General features: G+C 40.3%; 1 protein-coding gene across 1 annotated transcript in view; it reads right to left on the bottom strand.

The window, feature by feature from the left end:
• The window catches only part of LOC139294645 (contactin-associated protein-like 4), a 59658-nt gene extending 35238 nt beyond the window's left edge, over window positions 1–24420 (bottom strand). Inside the window, exons 1-3 of the mRNA XM_070916567.1 lie at window positions 24312–24420; window positions 9612–9722; window positions 4253–4446 (exon numbers count right to left, since the gene is read on the bottom strand). Coding sequence (XP_070772668.1) covers window positions 4253–4446; window positions 9612–9722; window positions 24312–24396 — 390 coding nt within the window. The 5' untranslated portion in view covers window positions 24397–24420. The remainder of the gene's footprint in view (window positions 1–4252; window positions 4447–9611; window positions 9723–24311) is intronic.
• Between the last annotated feature and the right edge of the window lie 291 nt (window positions 24421–24711).

The following is a 24711-nucleotide window of genomic DNA, read 5'->3' as shown; positions in this document are numbered from 1 at the left end:
ATTAGATTTGTGAAGCACTAGTTGTAATTTTATATGTTCTAGACGCTTTGGTAAACACTTGGTCCATGGAGAATAACATTTATTAACCTCTGTGATCCGAGCTCACTCTTTCTCTGTGTTTTTTTTTACCTTTAAGCTTCAAGTTGGACTTGATCTTAAGCCCTTTCATCAACTTTCCTCATAAACCACAAACATTTTCTCTACTTTTAGTCTTTCCTTCGTCTTTTCATGTAATTCTATCTCTTCCTCCTCAAACACCTCTGCTTCTGATTTGTCTGTTTCACTTAAAAACTTTATTCTGCATACCAGCACTGATCAATTTATTCGTTTTTGATTTATATGCTAATACTGTAAACTCAACCTACAATCACACTTCAGAATTCCAGCCCGGTTAGGAAGTAAAGAGGCCGCAGGATGGCTTCGTGAGTGATGTCCTTCTTCAAATGGAGGACATTTACTCAGCTGACATGTCCTTGAACAAACCACTGACTCCCTACCAGCTCCAGGCTGCTGGTGTGTAGCTGGTCCTGACCTCTAACCTCCCCATGGAGGTGGCCAAGATAAGAAAATGTCTGAACAGGATCAATACTTGCGACATTAAAATTTCTACCTGATGTTGAGATCTTAAATGAGGCTGAAAGTTAGCATATGAGACTTGATTTCCTTGACCTGTCTGAGTAGATTCTCATCATATACTGCACGTCTGTGTCACACTGATCTCACGGCTTTGAACAGCTGAACCTGTCAGAAAACAGACGGACTGCTTCCTGCTGAGGAGGCCGAGTTACACAGCGTCTCATTCTGGTGAGGCATTGGGCTTTTGAAATATGACCTGAGTTGGGGTAGAAAATCCTCCGAAGGGAGACTTTGATTACAGAAAGAGAGAAGGAAAGTCAAAAAACAGGTACAACAGTGCAGGTTTGAGAGCAAAGAATTTCCCACAAAAATCTCTCAATCACAGCAAAAGTTAACATGACAGAAGTGTTCATTAACTTATAATATAATATATATAATATAATCTTTAACCTAACTGTACTTCAGTCATCTTGCCATCTATTAGACAAAATCAGATATAGTTTAACCCTCAGCATGGACTACAAAATGCCAGTTGCATGTTGGATACACAAAATATTTGAACTGAAATTATTTCCATTCACTGCACACATGGATTATGGGACAACAGCATGCATTAGAAAAATGACTAGCTAATAAAAGGTAAAATGATTTGGTTACTGTATAGATTTGTCATGGTTAAGTAAGAAAAATGGAAATACATTTTAAAGGTTGTTAATGGAAACAGTTGCCGTGTGTAACTTTTATTTCAAACCTTAAATATTTCTCTTTAACATCTGATTGGCAGGACTGGCAACATAAGCCCGTCGTCACATTTAAATGTTGCTAAACTGATTGGTGCACAGAAATATTTGACATCATCTTTTTCCATCTGAGCCCCGCCTACTTCAAACCACTGAAAAGAACAAACAAACGTTTTATTAATTTCAAGTTAATTCAACAAATATTTCCTATTTTCTATTTTCAGAATTTCACATCAGAACTTATAAACATGAGTTGTTCTGACTTGAAGCCTTTGAAGCTTGAAAATTATGCTGCTGAGACTTCACTCATTAAATTAAGTTTCTAAAGAAACTTCATCAGCATATTAGCAGAATTCCCAGCATGCATTGTTTGAGAGTTAAAACTCTCCAGAGACCCTTCTGTGCTGTAAAACAGACGTGATGGAAACTCGCTGTTGGTCTTTAATAAATGATAAATGAAGCTTGGTTGTTTCTTCTCATAATGAAAACACGATAAAGGTTAGTATTGAATTCAGTCCTCTGTACACTTGTGATTAAACAGAATCACAGGAAGGGGCCTTGCATGTTGTGTTAGTACTAACTCTGGTACAAAGAGGCTCCAACAGAAGCAACAGCTGTAACAGTTCCTCATGTCAAATGAAGAATTGACTCTTAAAACGGAGAAAATATGAATGAAAAGCAGATCTGACTGCACCATGTGTTGTTGATTCAACTTGATCCCATTATTTATCTTGTTTTTTCAAGTTCAGTTAACTCAACTCGGCTGAAATTTACCTTTTAACCCTTTTTTTAATGTTAACTCACGGTGCTGTGAAACTAAACCCTTCTAACTTCGAGATGTGAAAAGAGGTTTTCAGGGACTTTCCATGAGTAAAAATAGGGAATGAAAATAAATATAAATATATATCCAAATATATCCATTTAGAACACTGGTAATGGTTCATGAAATAAAATCAATAAAAGGTAAATTTATCCCACATCCATTACCTGACACCTCCGCACCTTCACTTTCTAATTCCGTGTTCTCACTTTTGGCACATAGAGCCCATATTTGCCTTTCAGGATGTCGCTCATTAACAGAAGCTGTGTCTTCACCTGTCCTACAGGGAAATCTATGAAGTGCTTCCACTCCCTTTACCTCCATTAACACTTAAGGATGCTATATTCCCTGATTAGGAGAGTATATATTCGCAACACCATCTGCCGGATGTGAAGAGAGAAGGGAGGAGAGAAGATGAGAGAAGGGAGGAGAAAATTAGAGAACAAGAGAGCATTACTCAGCCGCACAAACTCTGGCCTCTAAGCTTAAAAGAAAGAGAGGTCCTGGAGGAGCTGTGACTGATGAAGCAGCTCAGCAGTCGACTCTGTTCCCCGAAAGCCATAATAAACTAGGCTGACTAATATGTGGAGCTTTAGAAGGACTTTTGAGACACGCTGCGGATTTATCCTGATTTATGCTGAGTGTGAAATCAACAAGCTTTTAAGCCGTGAGAAGCCCTTTTCTGTTCTCTCCCTCTGAAGGAGTTTTAGCCTGACATTAGTTTTACCCTCGCTGTGAGAGTCTTACCTCTCATCAACTTTAAATTGAAGCCGTTCGCCACAGCGTCACTCTAATAGGGACCATTTTCGGTCTATACCCTGAGCTTCGAGGTAGCCTCCACACCTACTGTCTAACTGTGATGTGGTTAACACAGTGAGACAGGCCCCAGGTGAACATAATTAAAAATTGTGTAAGTAAATGAGATGCTAATTCCTTTGGATTTGGTAACTTTGAATAAATTGGAGGGCTTTCCTTGAGATGCAGCTTGAATGTTTGGCCAGGCGGTCTGCACAGCGGCAGAGCTTGCCTGGAAGTGAAAGCTGATTTTTCAATTAATTGCTGTGCCCAGTATCTTTTCATAGTTTAAGGGGTTTAGTTAGCCAATCTGATAAACCTGACTCGTCATTAACAAAAGGGGAAACACTAATGATGGCTGGTAATGAACAGCAGACTCTTGGAAAGGTGGCGTTCAGCGCTGCTAGTTTTCAAGCTGTTCATTCCCCATAAAAGGTGTTGTGCTGTCTGCAGGATAATTTACTGATTGCTAGTTCTTTGCAGTGTTTTACAACTAACTACACTTTCTTATAATAGTGCTCAGAGCTGTTGATCTGACAGTATCGCTTCAAATAGTTTTTCTTTTAGTTGATGTATTGCAGGACACATTTTTTTGCCATTTTCTGCCGGTCTGACTTTTTAGTAGACCTACTTCAGACAAAGAACACTGACAAATCATTTTTAATATTTCTTTATAATGCCAGTGGTTACTTTGTAAGGTAAGTAAAAAGGTAAAAAAACAACAGTTACAATAATATTTTGTTTTACAACTGTGTGTTACTGCATATTTCCCCCACTGGTATTCATCTGCCTGCAGTTCAGTTGGACTAACGTTATTAGTGTGCCAATGTTGGCCTTTTGATTAAAAAGACATTTTATCCTGGAGACTTTCAGTTGTTGTGCAAACACACATAGTATCTTTGAAGATGAAATAAATGCTGTTTCACAGGCTTTTTCAATGTGACTTTCTTTGTTTTTGGCCTGAAAATGCTAAACAAAAAGTACAAAATGCACAGGTGTAAATAATAAAATCAATTATGTCTGATTTCCGTTTAGCTGCTTCAGTTCCAGGGTCCTCGTATTGTGCATCACTGTCCCACCGTCATAGCTCACTGGGACACCTCGGAGCCACTGTTAATGGTATTAGTAACAGCTGTGCTTCTCTTACTGTGACACGTTAAAATATCTGCAGTGAAAAAGACCTTTTGTATCTCCTGGTTCTGTTTTGATTACATCATTGCAGACTCACTTCCCTCCCGACACTAATAATAATATCACTTCTACTACTGTTTATCACATCACCTATGAAGCTGTCGGCATAATTTTAATACAATGCACTCACCCCTATACTGTCTTCCTGTCGATACTGCTTCCAGTTGTGTCCCGTGTCGCTGAACATCAGCAGGTAGGCCGTCAGCCAATCAGAGCTGCCATAACGGCCTTGCGTAGCAACAGCAGTGATTTGTGTCCGCCCACCGAGGTCGACCTCCAGCCACTGATATCTGTCTGAGCTCAGAGGAGACCACCCTCCAGCTCCTGGACAGAGAGAGGGGGGGACAGAGAAATACCTTTGTATCATATCTGGGTGCTTTTAAAAAACCCCAGAATGAACAAACACTGATAATAACATTAACTGTGGGACACTGTTAGTGAGGAGTGCTGTGAAATCAAAGGCTAATACAAGACTCAGCTATGTGGAAAGATCTACACAGCTGAATCCTTTAAATACGTAGCAGATTTAACAAGAACAAAAAAGTTTTCAGACAAATGTACATCCATACAGAGTTTTCAGCTGTTTCTAAAAAAGAAGACAAATCTTACTAAACTTATTTCATCAGACACAAACTTTTCCATAGTTTAAAAGCCCTGAGCGTAAATGCTTTATCAACGTATTTCTTTGATGTTTAATTTGGAACAGTCAAAAGAGTTTAATCTGTAGCTTAAGGACTGTTCTGCGCATAATACAAGCTGCAGCCGAGGCATTTACCGCAAGCCTTATACAATATTAAAGTGGCCAGTTCATAGCAGACCTTCATATAATCTGAGTACCAGGGCAGAGGACCATAAGATGAAGATACATTGAATAATTAAAAATGCCAAAAGGTGTGTGTGTGTGTGTGTGTGTTTATGTGCACTAGTGAAAGTGCTGAGTTTGATGCCAGAACATAATACAGACGTTTGTCATGACGTAATGCATTCCCTAAACTGTAATCCTCTCCTCCTCAGGTGGATCAATAGTTTCGTCTCTCTTCATGAAGTCCTCTAACGTTGGCTGTGCCTACCTTGAACCAGGACTTTGGGACCACTTGTAGCGGCGCTGTGGAGGAATGTTTTTACGAGTGCACAAGCAACTTGGTTTCACACTATTTTGCTGATTGACAGTTGGTGACGCTGACAAACTTAGCAAAGCACCACTGAAGGCAGAAGACTTCTAGCAAGTAAACGTGGATGTACATTTATATTTATAACATTTTAATATTGAATATTTAGCATCTTATCCCATTGACCAATGGTTTGCTCATCATTAGCCTTAGCCCTCTGTTACCCATTTCTACTTGAATGCCTGACCCCAACCATCTTAGCAACAAACTAACCCTGAAACCAAGTCTTAACTCTGAAACGGCCTTGTGAAGATGTAAGAACTGCCCAAAATGTCCTCACTTTCCAGAAATGGTCCTCATAAACATAGAAGGATAAGAAAAAGTCAGCCATAAAACTTCTAATAAGTCATAACAGGCCATAATTCACAGTGATATTAGAGGGGCTGAGATGTGTTTTAATAAACCTTTACCTTATTTGAAAAAGATGGCTGCTCACTTGTGGGTGACTTTGAAGACAAATCTCTAATTAATAACGACGACAACAGACCGTATCGATGTCGTCCTTTTGTCACTACAATTCCTTATGTGGTGACAGAAATATATCGACGTCTGTAACAAAGTTCTTTCAGAAGTAAGTTTTGAGTCTGGCTCTTTGTATCAGTAGAGTTAGAGGCTGAGCGAGAGCCTTCAGGAAAAATTGAAGGAATGTCACTTGGACGCCTTTGAATCTTCTCGAAGGAGCAGGAAGTTTCAAAATGTCCTCCAAGAAGCACGTTAGAGGAATCAGACTCCAATTTCATGTGGAAAAACTTGATCAACTTTGTCTGGGTTTTTTTTTTTTGTACTTACTTTAACACAGCCAAAGTTTGTTGGAGCCAGCATCTCGTAAACATCAGAGGAGTCATTTTCCCTCCCAAGGCAGATTTTGTAGTTTTGGTTCCCAACTTTAATTACTGTGGCACTGCCAGAGATTAGTGCTTTGAAACTAGTGTCGAGGCTGTACCCAAGTATCTGTCTGCCCAGAATGAAATGTGATGAATGAAACGCCCTCTGCAAAATTTTTTAACAGATAGAAGTATTTGAGATGTCTCGGATATGATATCAACTGCTGCAGGAGAGGCAGAACAAAGCCATACTGTAACACAGTGCTGGTCAAGCCGACTGCTTCAAAATGAGCAGATAACTAACAAGAAGTCCCTTTGGCCATCAATAATGCACTGTTACTCTGACAGATAGACAGGACGAGAGACAGACTGTACAGAGCAAGATGGATTACATTAAGGATTTGATTGATACTATAGTACATCAGTGGTATTTCACTTTATTTAAAGGTGCTATGATCACAATTTATGGGTGATTTTAGCATTTTTCAAATTATTTCCGATGGCAGAAAGTTTTTGTGGAAGAAGATTTTAAAATCCTACACATATGGGCTTTCATTTATGATTCAAATAATTCACTTGTGTCATGCTGTAAAAGCATCTCACCATTTGTTTCAATAAAGCTTTCATAAACATGCATCATGCATTTCTTCATGAGCTTTTAATGAGCGATCAACGATTGATCAAGGAGATGTCTGACGTCCGGTTAAAGAGTTTGAGTAAAATATTATTAACAATGCTGTCTCCTGGGTTAATGCACAGGTTAACAGTTCATCAAGACTACTGCAGGGTGTTTGGAGGAAGCAAAAATAGCTCAGTGTTTCTTTGTGTGTTGCCTCCAAGAGTCCCGGCTCATTTTGCTGGTAAATTAACTCCGAATGAGGCGACTCCTCAGAGAATGACTACAGAGGATGAGGAGCGTTAGCAGCAGCTGGCTTTTAATTTATTCAGTGATTTTCTGAAACTGAAGCAGTTTTTATTTTTACATCAATCCATTTTGTTATATTGTGGATTCCTTCTGAAGGTGTGTGAATCAGATTTATTCATCACTCTAATTCACTTCTGAACACTAATCAGCTGAGAATCAATACGACGTAGTAATCTGAGAGGTGTTATTGTTCGCTGACGAGGAATTACAAGAGCTGAGGAGCTGAACCCTCACCAATATGAAACAGAAGAGCTCTTTATATATTATCTATATATGCTCATTTAATATCTGCAACACACTTAACGTGCAAACCAGATGCATCTTTAAGAGACTGTGTGTACCAGTGGCGGAAAGTAACCAGGTACATTTACTCAAGTATTGTACTTAAGTATAATTTTGAAGTATTTATACTTTACTTGAGTAATTCCATTTTATGCTTCTTCATACTTCAACTCCACTACATTTTGAAGGGAAATATTGTACTTTTCACTCCAGTACATTGATTTGACATTAGTTTCTAGTTACTTTGCTGATTCAAATTATTATTATAAAATATAATCAACTAATAAACTATGATTTATCATTATATATTAAGCTACTCAGCAGTATAAAAAGTAGCTACAATTACACATTAATGCATCGGTAGTTATATCAATGATATAAAGAATTATTCCAAAAAGGGACATTCTGCTTAACTTTTGGTACTTTACTACATATTTTGATGCTAATACTTTTGTACTTTTACTTGTAACAGACTACTTCTACACTCTTCAGTAGTTCTGCTCCTGCCACTGGTGTTTACACAACAGCATGAATCAATAATATTTTTCTAACTAATGATGCCTGCAGAGTATTAAATGTGTGTTTTAATTGACCAGGTTTTTATTTTCTTTGTTTGGGTTCCAGATAAAAAATGTACAAAAACCCAGAACCCGTCTTCACTGTTCTTCCCTTCAGTTTCCGTCGTGTTTCCTTGCTTCCTCTTCTCTGTGCTTCTCTCTTTTTGTCTGTGCAGATAAACAACTTATGTTTTGCCATTCAGATGCGTCTGATCCTCCTTTAGAAGCATCTGATCCTCCTTAATGCAGATCAAACTCAGATCGGTAAACAGACAGAGCAGGTTGACTGAATGAAGGAACACAGCGGGTGTGTTTGCTCACAGCTTTTTCCATCAAACACACAGAGGAAACAGCAACCCGCAGGCTGTGCTTCCTGCAGTCTCCCAGGTGGTGAAAATCATTCAGATCCTCTGTTGTGTCGAAGACAAAGACATCACGGTGCTTCCATACGATTCTTGTCTGTGTAAAACAGCCAGAACACGCTAAAAACAGAGGTGTGTTTTCTCAGAGCCCCTGTATCAGCACATACGTTTGTTTTTTCAACTTTCTTGTCAATTCTTCTGGTGACAAGCCAACCTTTGGCGAAGTGTGTGATACACATGTTCGTAAAAGCAGAGCAGAGAGGATGCAAAAACCGCTGTACTCTGTCGGTGTGTTTGATGGTGTGTGCCGAGTGTCCTGCAGGGCGGTGAATCATGAGGTGAGCGGTGCTGCTGCAACACATCACAACAGAAACAAAGGGGAGCTTCCTCTAACAGTTTATTTTATCTGCACAACCGGCTAAAACACTGGGGGTTCAAATAAATAAATAACAGAGCGAGAAGAAAAGAAGACAAGCATGCAGCGATAAGTTATTGATGTTAAACTGCTAAATTTTACATGTGAATACTGGGGAGTATAGCAGAGGGAGAGATGCAACGGATGTGGCCGAGCTGATATGACAGGCCTGAGGGAGCGCCTGTTTCTTTATTTTTCAATATCTTTATTTGATTTCATGCTGGAGGGCCTGTTTCTTTTGAGCAGTAACATCCAGTCCCTTGATGATCAGTCAAGTGTTATGATCCTTAATATATCTAGGAAACCTTAACTTAACACAGCATGTGATGGCGGCATCTTGGGCTTAGAAACAGAACTTTCTGGCTGAAGAACAGCTGCCACTGAGGTGTGTTTGCCAATGCATGTGCACACCTCCAAAATGCACTCGTGAAGTATCTACAGTGGAAGGTAAGAGTTGTTTTGGGCAGCGCACAGGTGTGAACGTGTGCATTCATTCGGATTATCATCTGCTAACAAACAATTTACACGTCTAGCAGACACAGGGCCACCGGGGCATCCCATTGGAGTTTAGTTACTGTTAAATGTAGGTCAAGTATTTATAATTCTTTAACTGCAACATGTTTCTGTTTCTTCATCCTATGTTTGCTTATTTTGTTTGTTAGTAGTTTTATGCTGGGAAGGTACCGTAGCGTATAAAGAGCAGGTGTAAGCCTGGTTGCTGGAAACTACAGGCTGCAGTGTTATATGAGTGTGTGAGGGCTGAAGTTCAGTCTGAACTTTGAACGAACAACTGCAGCTTAAGACAGATGCAGCCAAACAAACTGATCAACATTTCTCAATCGAACAGTATAGGGAGAGTCCCCTACTGTAGTGAATATGCTGGTTTGCGTTGTACAACCACACAGATTTATCTACCAAAAAATATCTGCCATATCTGCCATCTACTGTTACTCACCTTCTCTCCGGTTGAGTTTAGCAAAGCCTGGCCCATGGCTGCCAGACAACTGGGAGGAGCTTCTGAAGGACGATGGCAGTAGACTGGACACCAGCGGACTGCGACAAACCTCTGTGAATCACAGATCAGAAGGAACAGACGATTTGATATTATTAACATAAGTTGCCGTGGACCGCTGTGGTTCTTCCTCGTACCCTCAGTCGTCTCACAATAAGAATGTCTGAGATTTACGGAGCCTAATCCTCAGTTATTAGTCCTTTTATCAGCCTTGTGTAAACAGCGTTTTGACTATAATGAGACACTGCTCAATAAAAAACACATTGTGTCCCAACTACCTGACAGAGCAGACACATTAATTCGACAAACGGGCCACTGGAGTGGATCTGTGATTCATACTTTACACACTCTGAAGGTTACAGCTGGCTTACAGGCACAACTGCATACATGTAACCATAAGCTTTACATGAACACACACACACACACAATGCACTCAGTGTTTTGTTTGTTTTGTTGTTTTGGTGAACAACACAAGCACGTTTCAACAAGGAAAAGTTTCATGGTCAGCTCATACTTGCAGGCTACACAGAAATATATACATGTATGAACATTCATGTTAGATTTAATTGGAGTTTTCTTGTAATACACTGCACTGCAAACATAAGCGACCCGGCGGAGGCTTCAGCTGCCCCCCCCCCCCCCCCCCCCGTTAATGCATGTTTCTTCTATCCCTGAGATTATATTAATGACGGATCTTGAGCTGTCTTTGCTTTGTTTAGTCGAGATTTAATCAGACTTGGCCTCGCTGATTTGATATTGGATTTCTGCCTGTTAAGAGAACTTACACAGAAAGTTTGACTTTGGACTCTCCTTCATGGGACTTTGATTTTATCTGGCTTTTGTTCATTGTCGTGTGTTGTTTGCACGATGCAACATAATCTGTTAAGATGGTCATGAGTTAAAATATTATTCATTGAGTCTATGAAAACCTGACATAGTAGTTATGTGTCAGGGATTAATCACCTATTTGTTGTTTAACCAAGAACACTACTATACAAAAGTTAAACACTCTGAATCATAATAAAAAGCAATGACATGAAGTGTAAAATTAGCCAGTAGCCAGATATAACTAAACTTGATGTAGTGACATATTTATGTTCAGTGTTTGACTGATGAATGTTAAATCAGAAATGGTTTGGTCAGATCACGTACTCTTTAAGCATATAAAGCTTATGAAACTGAAATTACTAAAAGCCTGAGTACACAGATGCAGTTCTGAGTCTGTAGCGTCGTATTTCATATGTTAATATTCAGCTCTGAAAGCTCCAAGTCAACATCTGTGCACGTCATCGCTGAATAAAACACACATTGTTGGCAGTTGGTGCAGGGGAACAACTCTGGATACTAAAGAGAATATTTGATAAAATGTCGATTCTTGACATGTTTTCCTCCAGCTGTCTACAGTAAATGAAAGCAGAGAGACATCTTTTAAAGTTTGAATTTCAGGTGTGTGCTTGATTCAGACCTTTTCAGTTAACAGCCTTACACAGAAGTATGTAATTTAATCATTTTCTGTAGCAATTGATCATCTATCTATGTCTTTGTGAGTCTCGGAAATCAGTTTAAAGTATGTAATGAGTTATTTTCTGTGCATGGAAATGTTATGTTTATATTCACAACACTGGCAGGAAAGTAGGACAGCACCACTTATTACAGCAAACAACCATGACTGCTCTCTTCTTCTCTTTCAGTGCTTTAAGTTGCTTCACTAATTAGTAAAACAAGCGTAGGAGCAGCAAACATTATTTCACCAGAATAAAAAAAACAAGATCTTAATCACTGTACCAAACGTAAATTATGATTTGACCCATAAATAATTTTATGACCCTGAGGAGCATGACCTGCTTCTGGCCCACTGCCTCACTGACTCAGAGGAGATTATAGGAGACCGCAACAGAAGTAGTGGAATTATTGTGGTGAGAGATAGAAAAGAAATGCAGAGGACTTACAAATACAAAACTAATTTTCTTCACTTGAGTTTGGGTCGCTGACTGGAACCAGTGGAGCACAAAATCCCCTGACACATCAGCAGGAAGTGGAAACGAATGTTGAGTACGAGCTGGACTCCCAGCTACTAAACACTGACCCTGAATATAGTCCAGGAAATCCTGTTAAAAAAACGTTAAAATACAATATTTTCCTGCCTATGCCAGGAGCTTTGGTGAGAGCTTCCTTTCAGGGTCTCAACTGTTGTCAAACTCAATTAATTTGGTTGTCAGAATGGGACAGTTTTCCATTAGCCAGATTTAAAATACATAGAGGTTTCCGTCCTACTTCACCCATTATGTTTGTGATTCATGCAGTTTTTGTTTTCTACCGCCTACATGTGCAATCAAATGGCAAAATTAGCTATAAATCTCTATATATTATAGCAAATAAAGACATTTTAATGATTTTTCTAAAACATTACAAACATGTTTAGAATGTAGTTAATATTTTTGAAGAAAATATTACTCCCACTATCAGCTTACTTTTCTAAGCACACCTAACAAAGCAGTTTTTCACATTCACAGTCTGCCAGTTTTAGCACACTTAAACACACTGTCGAGAGGCACCCAGAGGACTGAGCGTTATGGCTGCTAAAGGACAGTTAGCTCGACAGCCCTTGTCCTAAACAGAGATATTGTGAATTATTAGTCTTTCCCACCTTGTCAGCTCTCACATTCAAAGCTCTGTGAGTTTGAGGGCACTATAAACTGAAAACCTCTCAGGACTCCATGACACATGTTTAATCGTTATTTATCCAGCAGAGTGAGCTCCACCAGTATCCTCTCATGCATCCTCTCATCCACCTGTCTCTCCACCTATAGCATCCACTTTACCAATGTAGCTGAAATGGCACAGTATCAACAACATTTATGATTAAATCAAGCTGATCAGCATCTTCCTCCACTTCAATAAACAACAGCAATCAGGAGATTTACAGGTTCAGAGCTCTTAAGGACACTCACAGTTCAGCGCTGCTCAGTGTGCGTCTCTACCACTGATGTTATATTAAACCATGCATCTCTGAGTGCAGTAATAACACCAAGGCCTTCTTCTGCCCTCAAACATGAACCACAATCGCTGTGATCTTTTTGCAAACTTGCACAACCTCAATCCACCGTTTGACCAAGAAGAGCCGAGGCAGCTCCTCTTTCCAATAAAAGTTGGATATGTGTTCTAGAAATGAGAATAACGGACTTATTCTGAATCTGCTTCAACTTTTAAATGTGATACAGGATACGGTAATGGACTGTATTCCCTTTCCCCTGCCACTGATGCAGTCATTAAAGTTTAAACGTCATATATGGATAAATGGGGGAAAGAGAGCGATGGAGCTGCATAAATAGTGCATGTAATGTACATTTACATTACGTTTACATTTTTGGTATTTAGATGTCATTTTTATCCAGAGTGACATAAAAGCCCTCCTGCGTGCCTCAGGGACGGATACAAGAGGATTTCCAGATACTGCAGCCATCTATTGTGCAGTAATAATAATAATAATAATAATAATAATACAAGGATCTTAGGATCTTTAATTAAGATCATGAAAGCTGTGTAAGCGTTGCCATGGGTGGAAAAACAATAACCGATATAATTAAGCAGTGAATGTTTCTTCCCACTCCGCAAGACCTTTGTAATCCCAGTAGAGTTTGCACATCTTGTGCTGCATTGTGTTGAATATTGAAGGGTAGCAGGGTATAGCGACGTGTTTAGCCTGAGATTAGTTATTTAATCTGGAATTGATGAAAAGAATACTGAACACTTGTTATTCAGACAAAAGTTTTCTGCACCATGTTTAGTATTTTTCAGTTGGCTGACAGTGATGGGGGCACTAATTTGACTTGGTGTGATTTGTGGAGCCGTGTTTCATCAGACTGGCCTGTGTTTGTTTGTTTTTTTTTGTTCTGACCTGTCTGCCATCCTCCCAGCTCTCTTTCCAGCCCTTCATCTGCCAGTCATAAACACACCTGGCACGCAGGTACTTTTTGTGACTCTAGCCTTCTGAAGCTTATCCATTCAGAAAGTGTCAGCTCAATATGCTCTTTGTGTAAAATATACAGTACATACACAAGCTGTTCTTGGAAGCACTGTATATTAAGTAGGTGTTTTCCCAGGTATTGTGAATATGTAGGCATGGCAACATGTGGAACATAAAGTAATACAGGCTAATTGAGTGCAGAAGCAAAAACGTATCATTGCTGTTATAACGTATTATATATAATCTGCCTCGACCGGCTGGGTTGAGAGGGATAAAGACAGAGATTGTACCCCAGCAATACATTTTCTGTGTTTATCCGTCTTTTGGAGTAATGAACCTTAAAACTTTAAATAGAGATTAGATTTTTACCATAATGTATGACACCCTACTGACACAATAACAGTCACAGGGAAGAACAGAGAGGCTAAAGAGGAGCTACGTCTCTCAGGCCATCCGAATCCTGAACGAGGACACTGCCAGGGCTTCTTTTGCATATTATCCTACCCTTTGTTGTATATATTGTGTTTTGAATATTTGAGATATTTCTTTTATCATGTCAAGCACAGTACTGGGGGAAGCAACAACGCATTTCACTGCACAATGTAGAGATATGTTGAGTATGTGACAAATGAAGACTTGAAACTGTATTTGTTGCAGGTATTCACTTGAATTATTTATTTTGTGAAACATTATTTTGTGCAGACGTCTGTGTTCTTATGGGAACAACCTGTTCATTCTGCAAACACAAAGTAACATCTTTGGATGTTCCTTGCTTGCAAAAATGTAAAAATAAACGGTTGGTTCAAAAAAGCATTATGAAAAATGACATTTTCCCTTTTCTGGTTCCAAACACACAGAAAACACATTGCCACCCAGAGACCACACAGAGAAACCAAAGAGAAAAAGTGAAAAAACATACAAGTTCCTCATTGTGTCCCTCTCAATATGTGCTACACAGACTAAAACTCCACCGGGCTTCTGCTCTTGAGCAGAAACTGTTTGTAGTCTCCTCCCCTGGTGGTGGTGGGGGGGCTGACCCTCTGTATGGTGGAGAATTTTAAGACTGTAAGAGTGTCTGCTCTCCATGAAGGAAATTGTAAGCAACAGCGGAGTTAGAAGTCTTTCCTGTTGGTGCCGCTCTTGTGTTCACTGATGCATGTCTTTAGTGAACTCACTGCCTCCCCCACATGTAATTGAGGACAAGGGCATTGAAAAACACAAGTAGCACCTTGGGAAGCACAAGCAGTGAGGGATTTCTGTTCAACCACCTTACTAGTTCATAGAATCACTAAGTTTGTGGCAGCATGTCTAGAGCGCGCTCTTCATCACAAATTTCACTTTTTCTCCTCATTTGAAGCAGCACTAAACTTTAAACTTTCTGCAAGCACGAAGCTTCCAACCATTTCCTTTCATTATACTTGCAGCCTCTTCAGAATCACTTTTTCCTGCTGTTTTAGGACGTAAACACATACTTTTACAGATTATTCTGCTCCTTTGATCACAAAAAGAGCGCTAAATCCTTCTTACTCTGAATTTGCCAGGTTTAACTTTCATCCCATCTGCACAGACAGAAAACTGAAACCCCCACAGCTGCAGTGTTGGAAAGGTTAGAGCATCTGGCTTGTGAAGAGAAAATTACAGACTTTAATCGCCAACCTGGCAGGAAAAATGCTACTGACACTGTGCCCTTTAACAAGGCATGTCAAGGCTTAGTGTGTTGATGGAAGAGCTTATTGTTGGTCACCGTTAAATATTCACATTAAAAAACATTAAAACATTGAATCCAATGTATTATTTGTTAGAAGGTCTTCAAAATAGCTGGTAGCTACTTGTTAATGATATGAACATGATGAAAAACATGATATTTTCTCACAGCAGGTGACTTATTCTCATCTCATACACGTTTTACTTTTTGTAAATTTGGGCAAAAAAGTCTTCAGGCTCTTCCATTTAGCCAAATCTCAGGAAAAAGCAATGTTCACCCCATCAGAGAAAAAAACCCAAACACATTGAGATGAGTTGAACAGGCACATGGAGGGAAAAACACGTTTTAAAAACACTGCATTGCACCAACAGAAGAACTTACACTACACAGTATTGAAGTGAATACAACAGTACGGTGAGGACTGCACCTCTTTACCCAGGCTGTCGAGACCAGCTGGTCTCCAGGTTTTCTACAACACACGCCACTTGCACTCATTTAGCCTTCACCGGCACTGCAGTATCCTAAATTATACATAAACATCAAAGACAGACGGTGTGTGTGTGTGTGTGTGTGTGTGTGTGTGTGTGTGTGTGTGTGTGTGTGTGTGTGTGTGTGTGCGTGGTGCAGGTCAGCGACACGTGACCGTCTCATTTCACTGCCAACACTGGTGCTGCAGTTGAACTTCATTGTGTGGCTTTGTGTTCCAGCGTCTGTCTCGAGGAAACGTTAAAACATAATCACCTGTTGAACAGATCTGCGCTGATAATAATCACCTCCTTCTTCAGCGTTACTCCATTAATTCCAGAGGCAGTAATTCACAGGTAGATCAGTGCGCAGACTAATCTACTGATCAGCACTTCTGGAGCTGGCAGGCGTTCAGTGTCACACACAACCACATTTCAGAGGAGACCTGGGACTGAACCCAGGACAGACTCCCACACTGCACTCTGCTAATTCACACACAGACTTGGTCCTTTGGTTCTGCACCAACAATGGGACATGTTCTTTAAAATTAAAATCTGCTTCACTGATATCCAACCTTAAATAAAATACTGGTACAAGTGATGTTTGCAATAAACGTATGTAAATCGCATCGGATGTTTTCTTTGGTGGATCAGCATGTAAAAAATAAACCAATCACCACATAGGTTATGTTTACTGTATAAAATATTAAGCAAGATTCTGCTGTAGTTTGTGTTACAGTTGGTTTAAGCTCAGCATAACTTTATAATAAATATGCAAAGCTTTGCTTATGCATATTTAACAACATTTCCCTCCGTGGAGCAGAGATGAATTTACATGGATGCAGTGGCGGTGACACTTTTCTTGAAATAGTTTGTGGAGAAGTATTATAGTATGATGTTGTTATCAGTGAAGTCAGTGCTTTGACAGATTTTATGATCATTACAGTACAAACAATCCTTTGGCGCTCTCTCCTTAGAAAGCACGATGCAGTGAAGGACGAGAATCACAGCAAAAAACACCTGAACTGATGCGAGTCGTGATTAATGTAACGAAATACAGCAATATGATCAGTCTATTGGGGCCACAGCGGGTAAGAGTGACCTGTAGATTTGTCATTGAATCCCTGCCAGCTGCAGGGCTGCAGGGCTGCTGTTCTGCGACCGACCCTGACCTCAAGGACCATAAAAATGAGGTGAAGAGGGAGAAAGTTTCAGCAGTGCTCACACCACTGCAGGTGTGCTCTCCTCATTATGTGCTTTCTCTTCCATCTCATTAACCGAGCCATTAAATTGCTCGTCAGATACCTCATCTCTGTTGCATCTTAAAGTTTTGGCTTAGCCTCAGCTTTGTCCTGCGGTGTTCAATGTCAGCTACAGTCTTTAATACCAATGACATTTCGCCAGCTCTCACATTTACCAAGATGCTGCATCCGATCTAATTACCCCTTGTGACAGCCTGGAGTGTAAGAGGGAACAGATGGCGATTTACAGTCTAGAAGAATGTGGAGACAGCTCCACTATGTAGATGTTTTGTTAAATTATGCTCAGGACTCCTCCGGAAGCTTCAGAAGTAGATTCTGGCAACTACAAAATAAAAGAGAGGTTTTCTGCTGAATTCTGAACGTGTTATATTGGCTCTAAAAAATGTAGAGGCAGCCATTGACATCCATTCAAGCTACATACTGTGGAGAAAATGCATAACAGTGGCAGTATATGAAATACGCCAAGTTATGTATCATAAACTTCTTCTTTATCACGTCATTTTGTTCATCTTCATCGTCTCCTTCTTCTTTACCATCATCGTCTTCTTTTTCTTTCATCATCATTATGTTCTTCCTCATCATCAGTGGCAGGGTTGCTGGTCATCATCATCATTATCATCATATTCTTCATGTGCATCTACTCCATCACCATCATCATCATCTTCCTCCTTGTTCTCCTCCCTCTGTTTTCGTCATTGTCATCATCATCATCATCATTGTCATCATATTCTTCATGTGCATCTACTCCATCTACTTCTTCTTCTCCATCACCATCATCATCATCTTCCTCCTTCTTCTCCTTCCTCTGTTTTCGTCATTGTCATCTTCATCATCATCATCATATTCTTCATGTGCATCTACTCCATCTACTTCTTCTTCTCCATCAGCATCATCATCATCTTCCTCCTTGTTCTCCTTCCTCTTTTTCTTCATCGTCATCTTCGTCTTAATCATCATAATCATCATATGCGCCTACCCTTCTTCTTCTTCATGATCACCATTGACATCATCTTCTTCTTCTTGTGTTTGCCTTCTTCCATCATCTTCTTCTTCCAACAGAGGCCAGCAGGTGAATTTTTTATCTTTCTATCTGTCTATTAATTATTCATCTATAACTTTAATCAATTTAACGTCACTTTGACATCATTTTCATTCTTCATTAGGAGCTCAGAGGTCGGGTCCAATGTCAGATAAACATTCCTGTAGCTTGTCGGGATTCTCGTGCATTTAAAGCTGAAGTACTGTTACTCTGCTCACCACTGCACCTACAGGCCTGTGTTTCTTTTATTGAGTCCTAATCAGGACCCACGGTGATGCGGAGTGACAGAGCACCATGACCTTATCAGAGCTGACAGATTCTTGGACCAACTACGAGTCATCCGAGGTGATGACAGGACCATGTGATGAATGAGTGTGTGTTTAAGGAGCCGGAGCTCCAGTGGGACCGGCCTCCAGCAAATATCAATGCGTCACAAAGTCAGATGGATGGACTGCAGACCTCAGTTTTATCACTTAACTACTTGTCCCTGGGTTAATAAATCTAGATTCCTGACTGACGGTTACAAGTTTACCCCGACGGCCGCTGCTGCCATAACGTAGCCTTGACTTCATCAGATTGCATTCATGGCTGAATCATCTCTGAACACACATTTTCATAAATGACACTAAAGAAGAAATATGAGAGGAAGTTTCTCCTCAGCTTCCTCTCACTGTTTTTATCTCCGCTGTCACAAACTCCAGTGTCTCATGAATCATAAAGGTCCGTGAGGTTTTGCAGGGGAACGCACACTAATTAGATTCACAGGTTTATGCTCCTTTCAAGACATCCAGCTCCTTGAAAAAAATCTTAAATGCTGATATTCTGGTTGAAATGGGCAGGCTTAAGCTTCATTCACAGAATTATTAATGTTCATTAAAACAAATCTGAAAGAAGAACAGGAGAAGTCAAAAAAAACACAGTCTGATAAACCAAACATTAACCTGCATCATCATTGATTATCACCTGGATGATCAAACCTGAAGGAAAGTCACATGTTCAGCAACATCCTGTCATTAAAAAACTACTTCTGTCTGTATCTATATTACATCTCTTAATCTTTGCACAATGCAGGCAACATTTTTAAAATACAAATTCTGTGATATCAAACCAAATTAAAGTGTCATGATGACGAAAACAAGCCCTGATATTTGGAGCTCTGCTTTCTCACCGTCAGAGAGAAATAGAATCTAGATGATTGGCACAAAATTAAAAGCACTTTTATTATCATTTAATAATCACACACTCCCGCTATTCCCTCGGAGTCTCCTCCATCTGATGCAAGTGGGTTTCTGCAAGACTGCATGTTCAGGTTAATAAAAGTGGAATGATGGTAATGATGGTAATGCTTATTGATTCTTCCCTTCCCTTCCTTCAAGGGGCACAGACCTCACAGCTGCAGGACAGAGCTGCTGGAGCTGCCCGGGATTCAGAGTTGTGCTTAAGAACGCTTCAGCAGGTAAAAGCTTGAGCCTGGATTTATCTGCTGTCTTCCTCACAGATACCATCTCTGTTCCCTCTGCGGCTTCTGTCAAGGTGCTCTTGACAAGGCCACAAAATGATGCCGATGTCATGAAATTTTATAAAATGAAAGCATGGTGTCTTGAAATGCACTGTGCTCCATTTTATGCAAACGCGAGTTTCACGTTGAAATGGGGCCATTTGTCTTCAGTTCCTGCAGTCAATGTTCATCTCATGCGAAGAACAAAAAGAGCAAAAGTTTTTCTTTTATTAATGTGAGAAAAACCTTTATTGTCACTGTAATTGGCTTTGTTGCCCAACATTACGTATTCGGTATCCTGTTCCTTTAGGTTACTTATCTATACTGCATGGGCTTTTGACTTGCTGCAGTAGTCTGTGTTACCGGTGTTACAATGTGTTCAGGCATACACCGATTACATTACTTGCCCGGCATTTTGCATTATTATTTCGAATTGAAATAAAACCCATTTAGTTCATTTACGCCTATTAGTGCCCACGTTCATCAAATAAAAAAAACTCAAATTTGTAAAATACTAAACCTGTCATCAATGCTTAGTCCGACGCCGGACGCTACAATTATACTGAAAACTGAAAGTGTCACAGCAAAGAGTTGCAGGAGGATTTCACATGACGAGAGTAAGGAGAGCCGGCCGACAAGACGATAAAGATCAAAGTAAGCGCTCTACAGATATTGAGCATCATCGACAAATATCTTCTCTTGTAAAATGTTGTTAAAAGATTATTAATCGGCGGGAAAATGTCCTCTCCGTGGCATCCCGGCATGGGATCGATGTGTATCTTATTCTTATCAGGTTTTAGCTGCCATAGATGGACTCTATCCATAATCCTAACCACACAACACTGTTGTTTGTACTGGGCAGTTTTCAGGCGCTGTGTGAGTCTCTCTAACTGGGTTCTCAATAAGAGAATATTATGCTATCTAAAGAAAATACTAACTATCAATTGCTGGATAACCAAACACACCAGAATCTACGGCTCAGTGTCCATCATCAGTCAACGATCCCCACATTTAGACAGCTTTGGGACAAACCAGCTGACTCTAAAGTGAACAACACTTCCTCCGTCTCTTCTCTCTCTGGATGCAGCACCTACTGACACATTAGTTTTAACTTGAGAAGCTCTCTGGAGACCGGTGACTGTGAGTGGTGAGTCATTCATTATCTGAACACAACATGTGCACAATAAACACATTTGTGGGTATTACGTGCACAAACACAAACACACACACACACACACACACACTTAGCATTCCCTTGCTCTGCTCACATCATGTTCACATGTGGCTATTCGCTCCTTATCTCAGGATGCACACACCAACATGCACACGGCCAAGCACACAGATACATTTGCACATGCGCACACGGGCACATATGCACAGACACACAGGTTTGGAGAGCGGCATTATCTGCCATTAGGCAGCGATTAGAACATACACTCCACTGACTCCAAATCAGCTGAGAGAAGAGATAACAATCCCACGGAGGACTTATGCAACCACACTGGTGAGGCGCAGAGAGAGAATGATAAGTGTCTTGCGCCTCTTTGTGTGTCTGAAGTCGTGTGTGAATTTCCTCTGACGGAAACAGCAGCCTGGAAGCGCTCTTTGCCTCAACAGAAGAGCTCTCTCTGTATGTCAGCAGTGTGGAGCGCTTCTCCTAATTGCTTATGCATTTGAGGGAGCATTGTGCAGATAATTGGAGGAGATAAGTGGCTGTACATTCACAGCTGGACTACCTGGGTTCACATCATTTGTTAGGGCCAGTTTGTTGCGTGGAAAATTTGCACCTTTGGAGAGCAGGTGCAAACGGCGTGGATGTGTTAAAAAGGAAGGCTGTGCTACGAGAAAGAACTACACCTTTCATTTTAAAGACTACAGAAGAAGAGGACTCCCACCACTAAAATGTGTTGTTGATTTTTGAAAATGTCTGACTTTGCTGCCCCAACAGTGGTAGTTTCAAAATCAGAATAATTAGAAACATGCTATAATTATATATTCTACACCCCCCCACAGATGTTTACACATACAGTATTTTGGCAGATTAGACAAAATTCATGTCTGTGTCTTTGGGAAATATTTGGCTGGTGAGCTAACCACCATCAGGCCAGTTAATCAGCAACATGTTGTGCTAGTTATTGCTGGGTTAGCAAGCTAGCTTGGAGAGCTAATGGGACAATAAGTTCACAGAGTTTATTCAAGAGACTATTTGGACCATCGACTCACATAACTGCCTGCAAACCTTCTCTCTTTTGTGCAACAGTTTATACAGACGAGGTTTAAATAAAACTCGATGGTGCAAAACAGCTGATAAGCGGCAATAGCTTCCTCTATTTTGGACTCTCAGTGCTGCCAAGACGGCATTGGTATTGGTCAACGGCACAAATTCATGAGCCCAGCTTCAATCTGAGCTGAGGCCCAGTCATTCAGAATAACTGAAAACCTTTTAGTTAAAATAAACAAATGAATAAAAATGACTAAAACAGATTTTTAGAAAGTAAAAATGACAAGAGCACAATATCTGACCATTTTAAAACACCGAACAAAGAGGATCATTATAATTAAACATGAACTTGACATGCTATGCCAAACCGCTGTAGGCTGCCACCTGCTCTCTTTTGATAAGATGTTTCCCGTTCGCATTTGGCTGCATTCAGCTCAGTGTTCTGGTGAGACATCAGCCATATCAACACCATCTCCTCCCTCCACCCCCTCCACTCTGTCTTGCTCAGTCCTGTTCAGCTCTCTCTACTCTGCTATTCCACAACCACAACCACAACTTCCACATTCAATTAGCCTCTTAGCTCTCTGACTCTAACACTCATCCAGGTCTGTGTCTAACGTAAACATGTTCTAAATGTAAAATATATATTACGTTTTTCTGCTGCCAAGTGCTGAAAGTTCTGGCTTGAAACACTAATCCCCCACCTTTTGAAATCCCCAGTCCCTCCCCACACCTGCATTATTAATACTTTGCTTTATGATATATTGCCTCCTCTCCAGATGTTACTGTTGAATGTCAGCTCTAATTATCCAGTGAAGGTGTCTCTAATGTGATGCCTCGGTTCATAACAAGGTTATTAGCAAAGGCTCAGTCCATTTTGTAAACATTTTTATTTCAATGTATTTCTTTTTTCTTCTTTTTTACCAATCAAATTTGAAACTTATATGGATGAGCCCATGTAAAAAAAGTTGTCATAATATCCTGTACAGTTTCTGCATCATCCTGCAAAAATCGAGTGGCGCCTTGCCTGTGGCACCGGTTCAGCATTAACACAAAGTCAAATAAAATGTTGAGAGAGGTCTGGGCATCGATTATTAAGTGGATGATATACTGTATGTTTGCTCTCTAAGAGGGCAAAGGCTTGCAAGCACTACTTATTGAATTGGGACAGACAGCTGCATGTTCTTTTCTTTTGGTTATGGTTTCTGATCAAAACCATTTCTTTCAGGGCAAAGAAATCTTTTCATCTCCTTTATTTTACTCTTTCAAAGCCCATAATGTCAGTGTGACTCTCTCCAGCAGCTGTTGTCTGTCAAGGCGACCATAAACCTGACGTGGTAATATCTCCCATTTATCTGTCTGTCCCCACTCTGCCCACACCCAATCCCTTAGTGGCATTTGATTTTCTCCATTGTTTAATAAATCTTATTTGCCCAGGCATGTTGACTCAGAATACATTTTAATACATCATCAGCCTCACGATAGATAAACATTTACCCTCTGACAGCCACTTTATTAGGCTGTGTTAGCGCTATTGTCGCTGGTATGCCAACGTTTGGCACATGCAAACAGCTCCTACGTAAAATGATCCCCCTCTGTTGACATTTCCATTAACACAGTGTGTGATCAGGATCCCAGGTGGAGAATGAATTATGTTATGGGCTTTTGTGACTCCAGCTTTTTCTTTTTATTTATATATCTTTTTATATATCGTCTACATTCCATGTTGTGCCAAATCACCACCAATAACGTAAAAATGTAATATGCAGAGAACTTGGAAACAATGTTGAAAACAAAATTTAAATTACGTTTAATGATTTAAAACCAGAAAAGGAGACAGAAATTATACTTTTTTTCAACTGCATGAAAAACAAACAAGTCACTCAGGGCTTTGAAACATCCCACCACAAAAGAATCTGAAGGAAAATCAAGCTGACAGAGAAAAAAATGAAGATAACATGAAAAACGTCACAGTTTTAAAGTTTGCTTTTGACTGCAGTCAGGAAGAAACAGGTGAACAGTCTTTCTTAACAATACCAAATGCATTTTGGTCTCTAAGATCAACCTCGAAGAAGAAATAAAGTGCGACCACAGACTTCTGCAGCCCGTTCAGCTCCACTGTGGCAGGTGAGGCTTGGGTGCCTTGCTCAAGAGGATCTGTTTAATAGGCTGAGTGAGAGGAAAGTCTTTCTCATTCACTCTCCCCTCTCACATGCCTCCTGCACTGACTCCCACTTCCCCCATTGAAGAGCTGTGCATGGAAATCCGTGCTGAGAAGGCATTAAAAGAAATCAATGAAGAGATATTGCTCTGCGTGTTAGAAATCCCAAAATTCAGATGCCTCTCTTTGCAAAGAGAGAGAAGATACCTGTGCAAAAGTGCAGCACTTTTTCAAACATTTGAAACTGACCAGCACTCAGCAGCAGATCCACAACCCAACATTTCATCTCGACTGTCACCCAGAATAAGAAATCTCACTTTACTCACCTCCTCTTGTTGCCCCGTACGAGCTGAAAAGTATCAGGGCGACCTGTGTAATAATTCCCTGGACTTTTTTACTCCAGAGATCCATGATGAAGTGGAAAGATGCTGCAGAAAAGCCCACTGGGTGATGAAGGGAGACAGTCTGCCTCTCTTCTTCTCCTCTTTACTCCACTCCACTCCACTCCTCTTGCTCCACACTCCCTAATCCCTAATGAATTTTGCACTTCTGCGTCCGCAGCACTCACCAACATCTGCCTGGCTCTCCGGCGAAGACAGGAGAGACGAGAGGCTACTTTCTGTTGGGCTGCACTCTGCAGAGTGAAGGGAAGGGAGAGAGAGACACGGGGAGAGAGAGGGAGAGGGAGAGGGAGAGAGAGAGAGCTTTCACTACTGTCAGAGCTCC

Source organism: Enoplosus armatus, chromosome 12, assembly GCF_043641665.1.
Source record: "Enoplosus armatus isolate fEnoArm2 chromosome 12, fEnoArm2.hap1, whole genome shotgun sequence".
Taxonomy (NCBI): domain Eukaryota; kingdom Metazoa; phylum Chordata; class Actinopteri; order Centrarchiformes; family Enoplosidae; genus Enoplosus; species Enoplosus armatus.
Note: the sequence above shows the minus strand (reverse complement) of the source record. Positions and strands in the feature narration are given on the sequence as shown.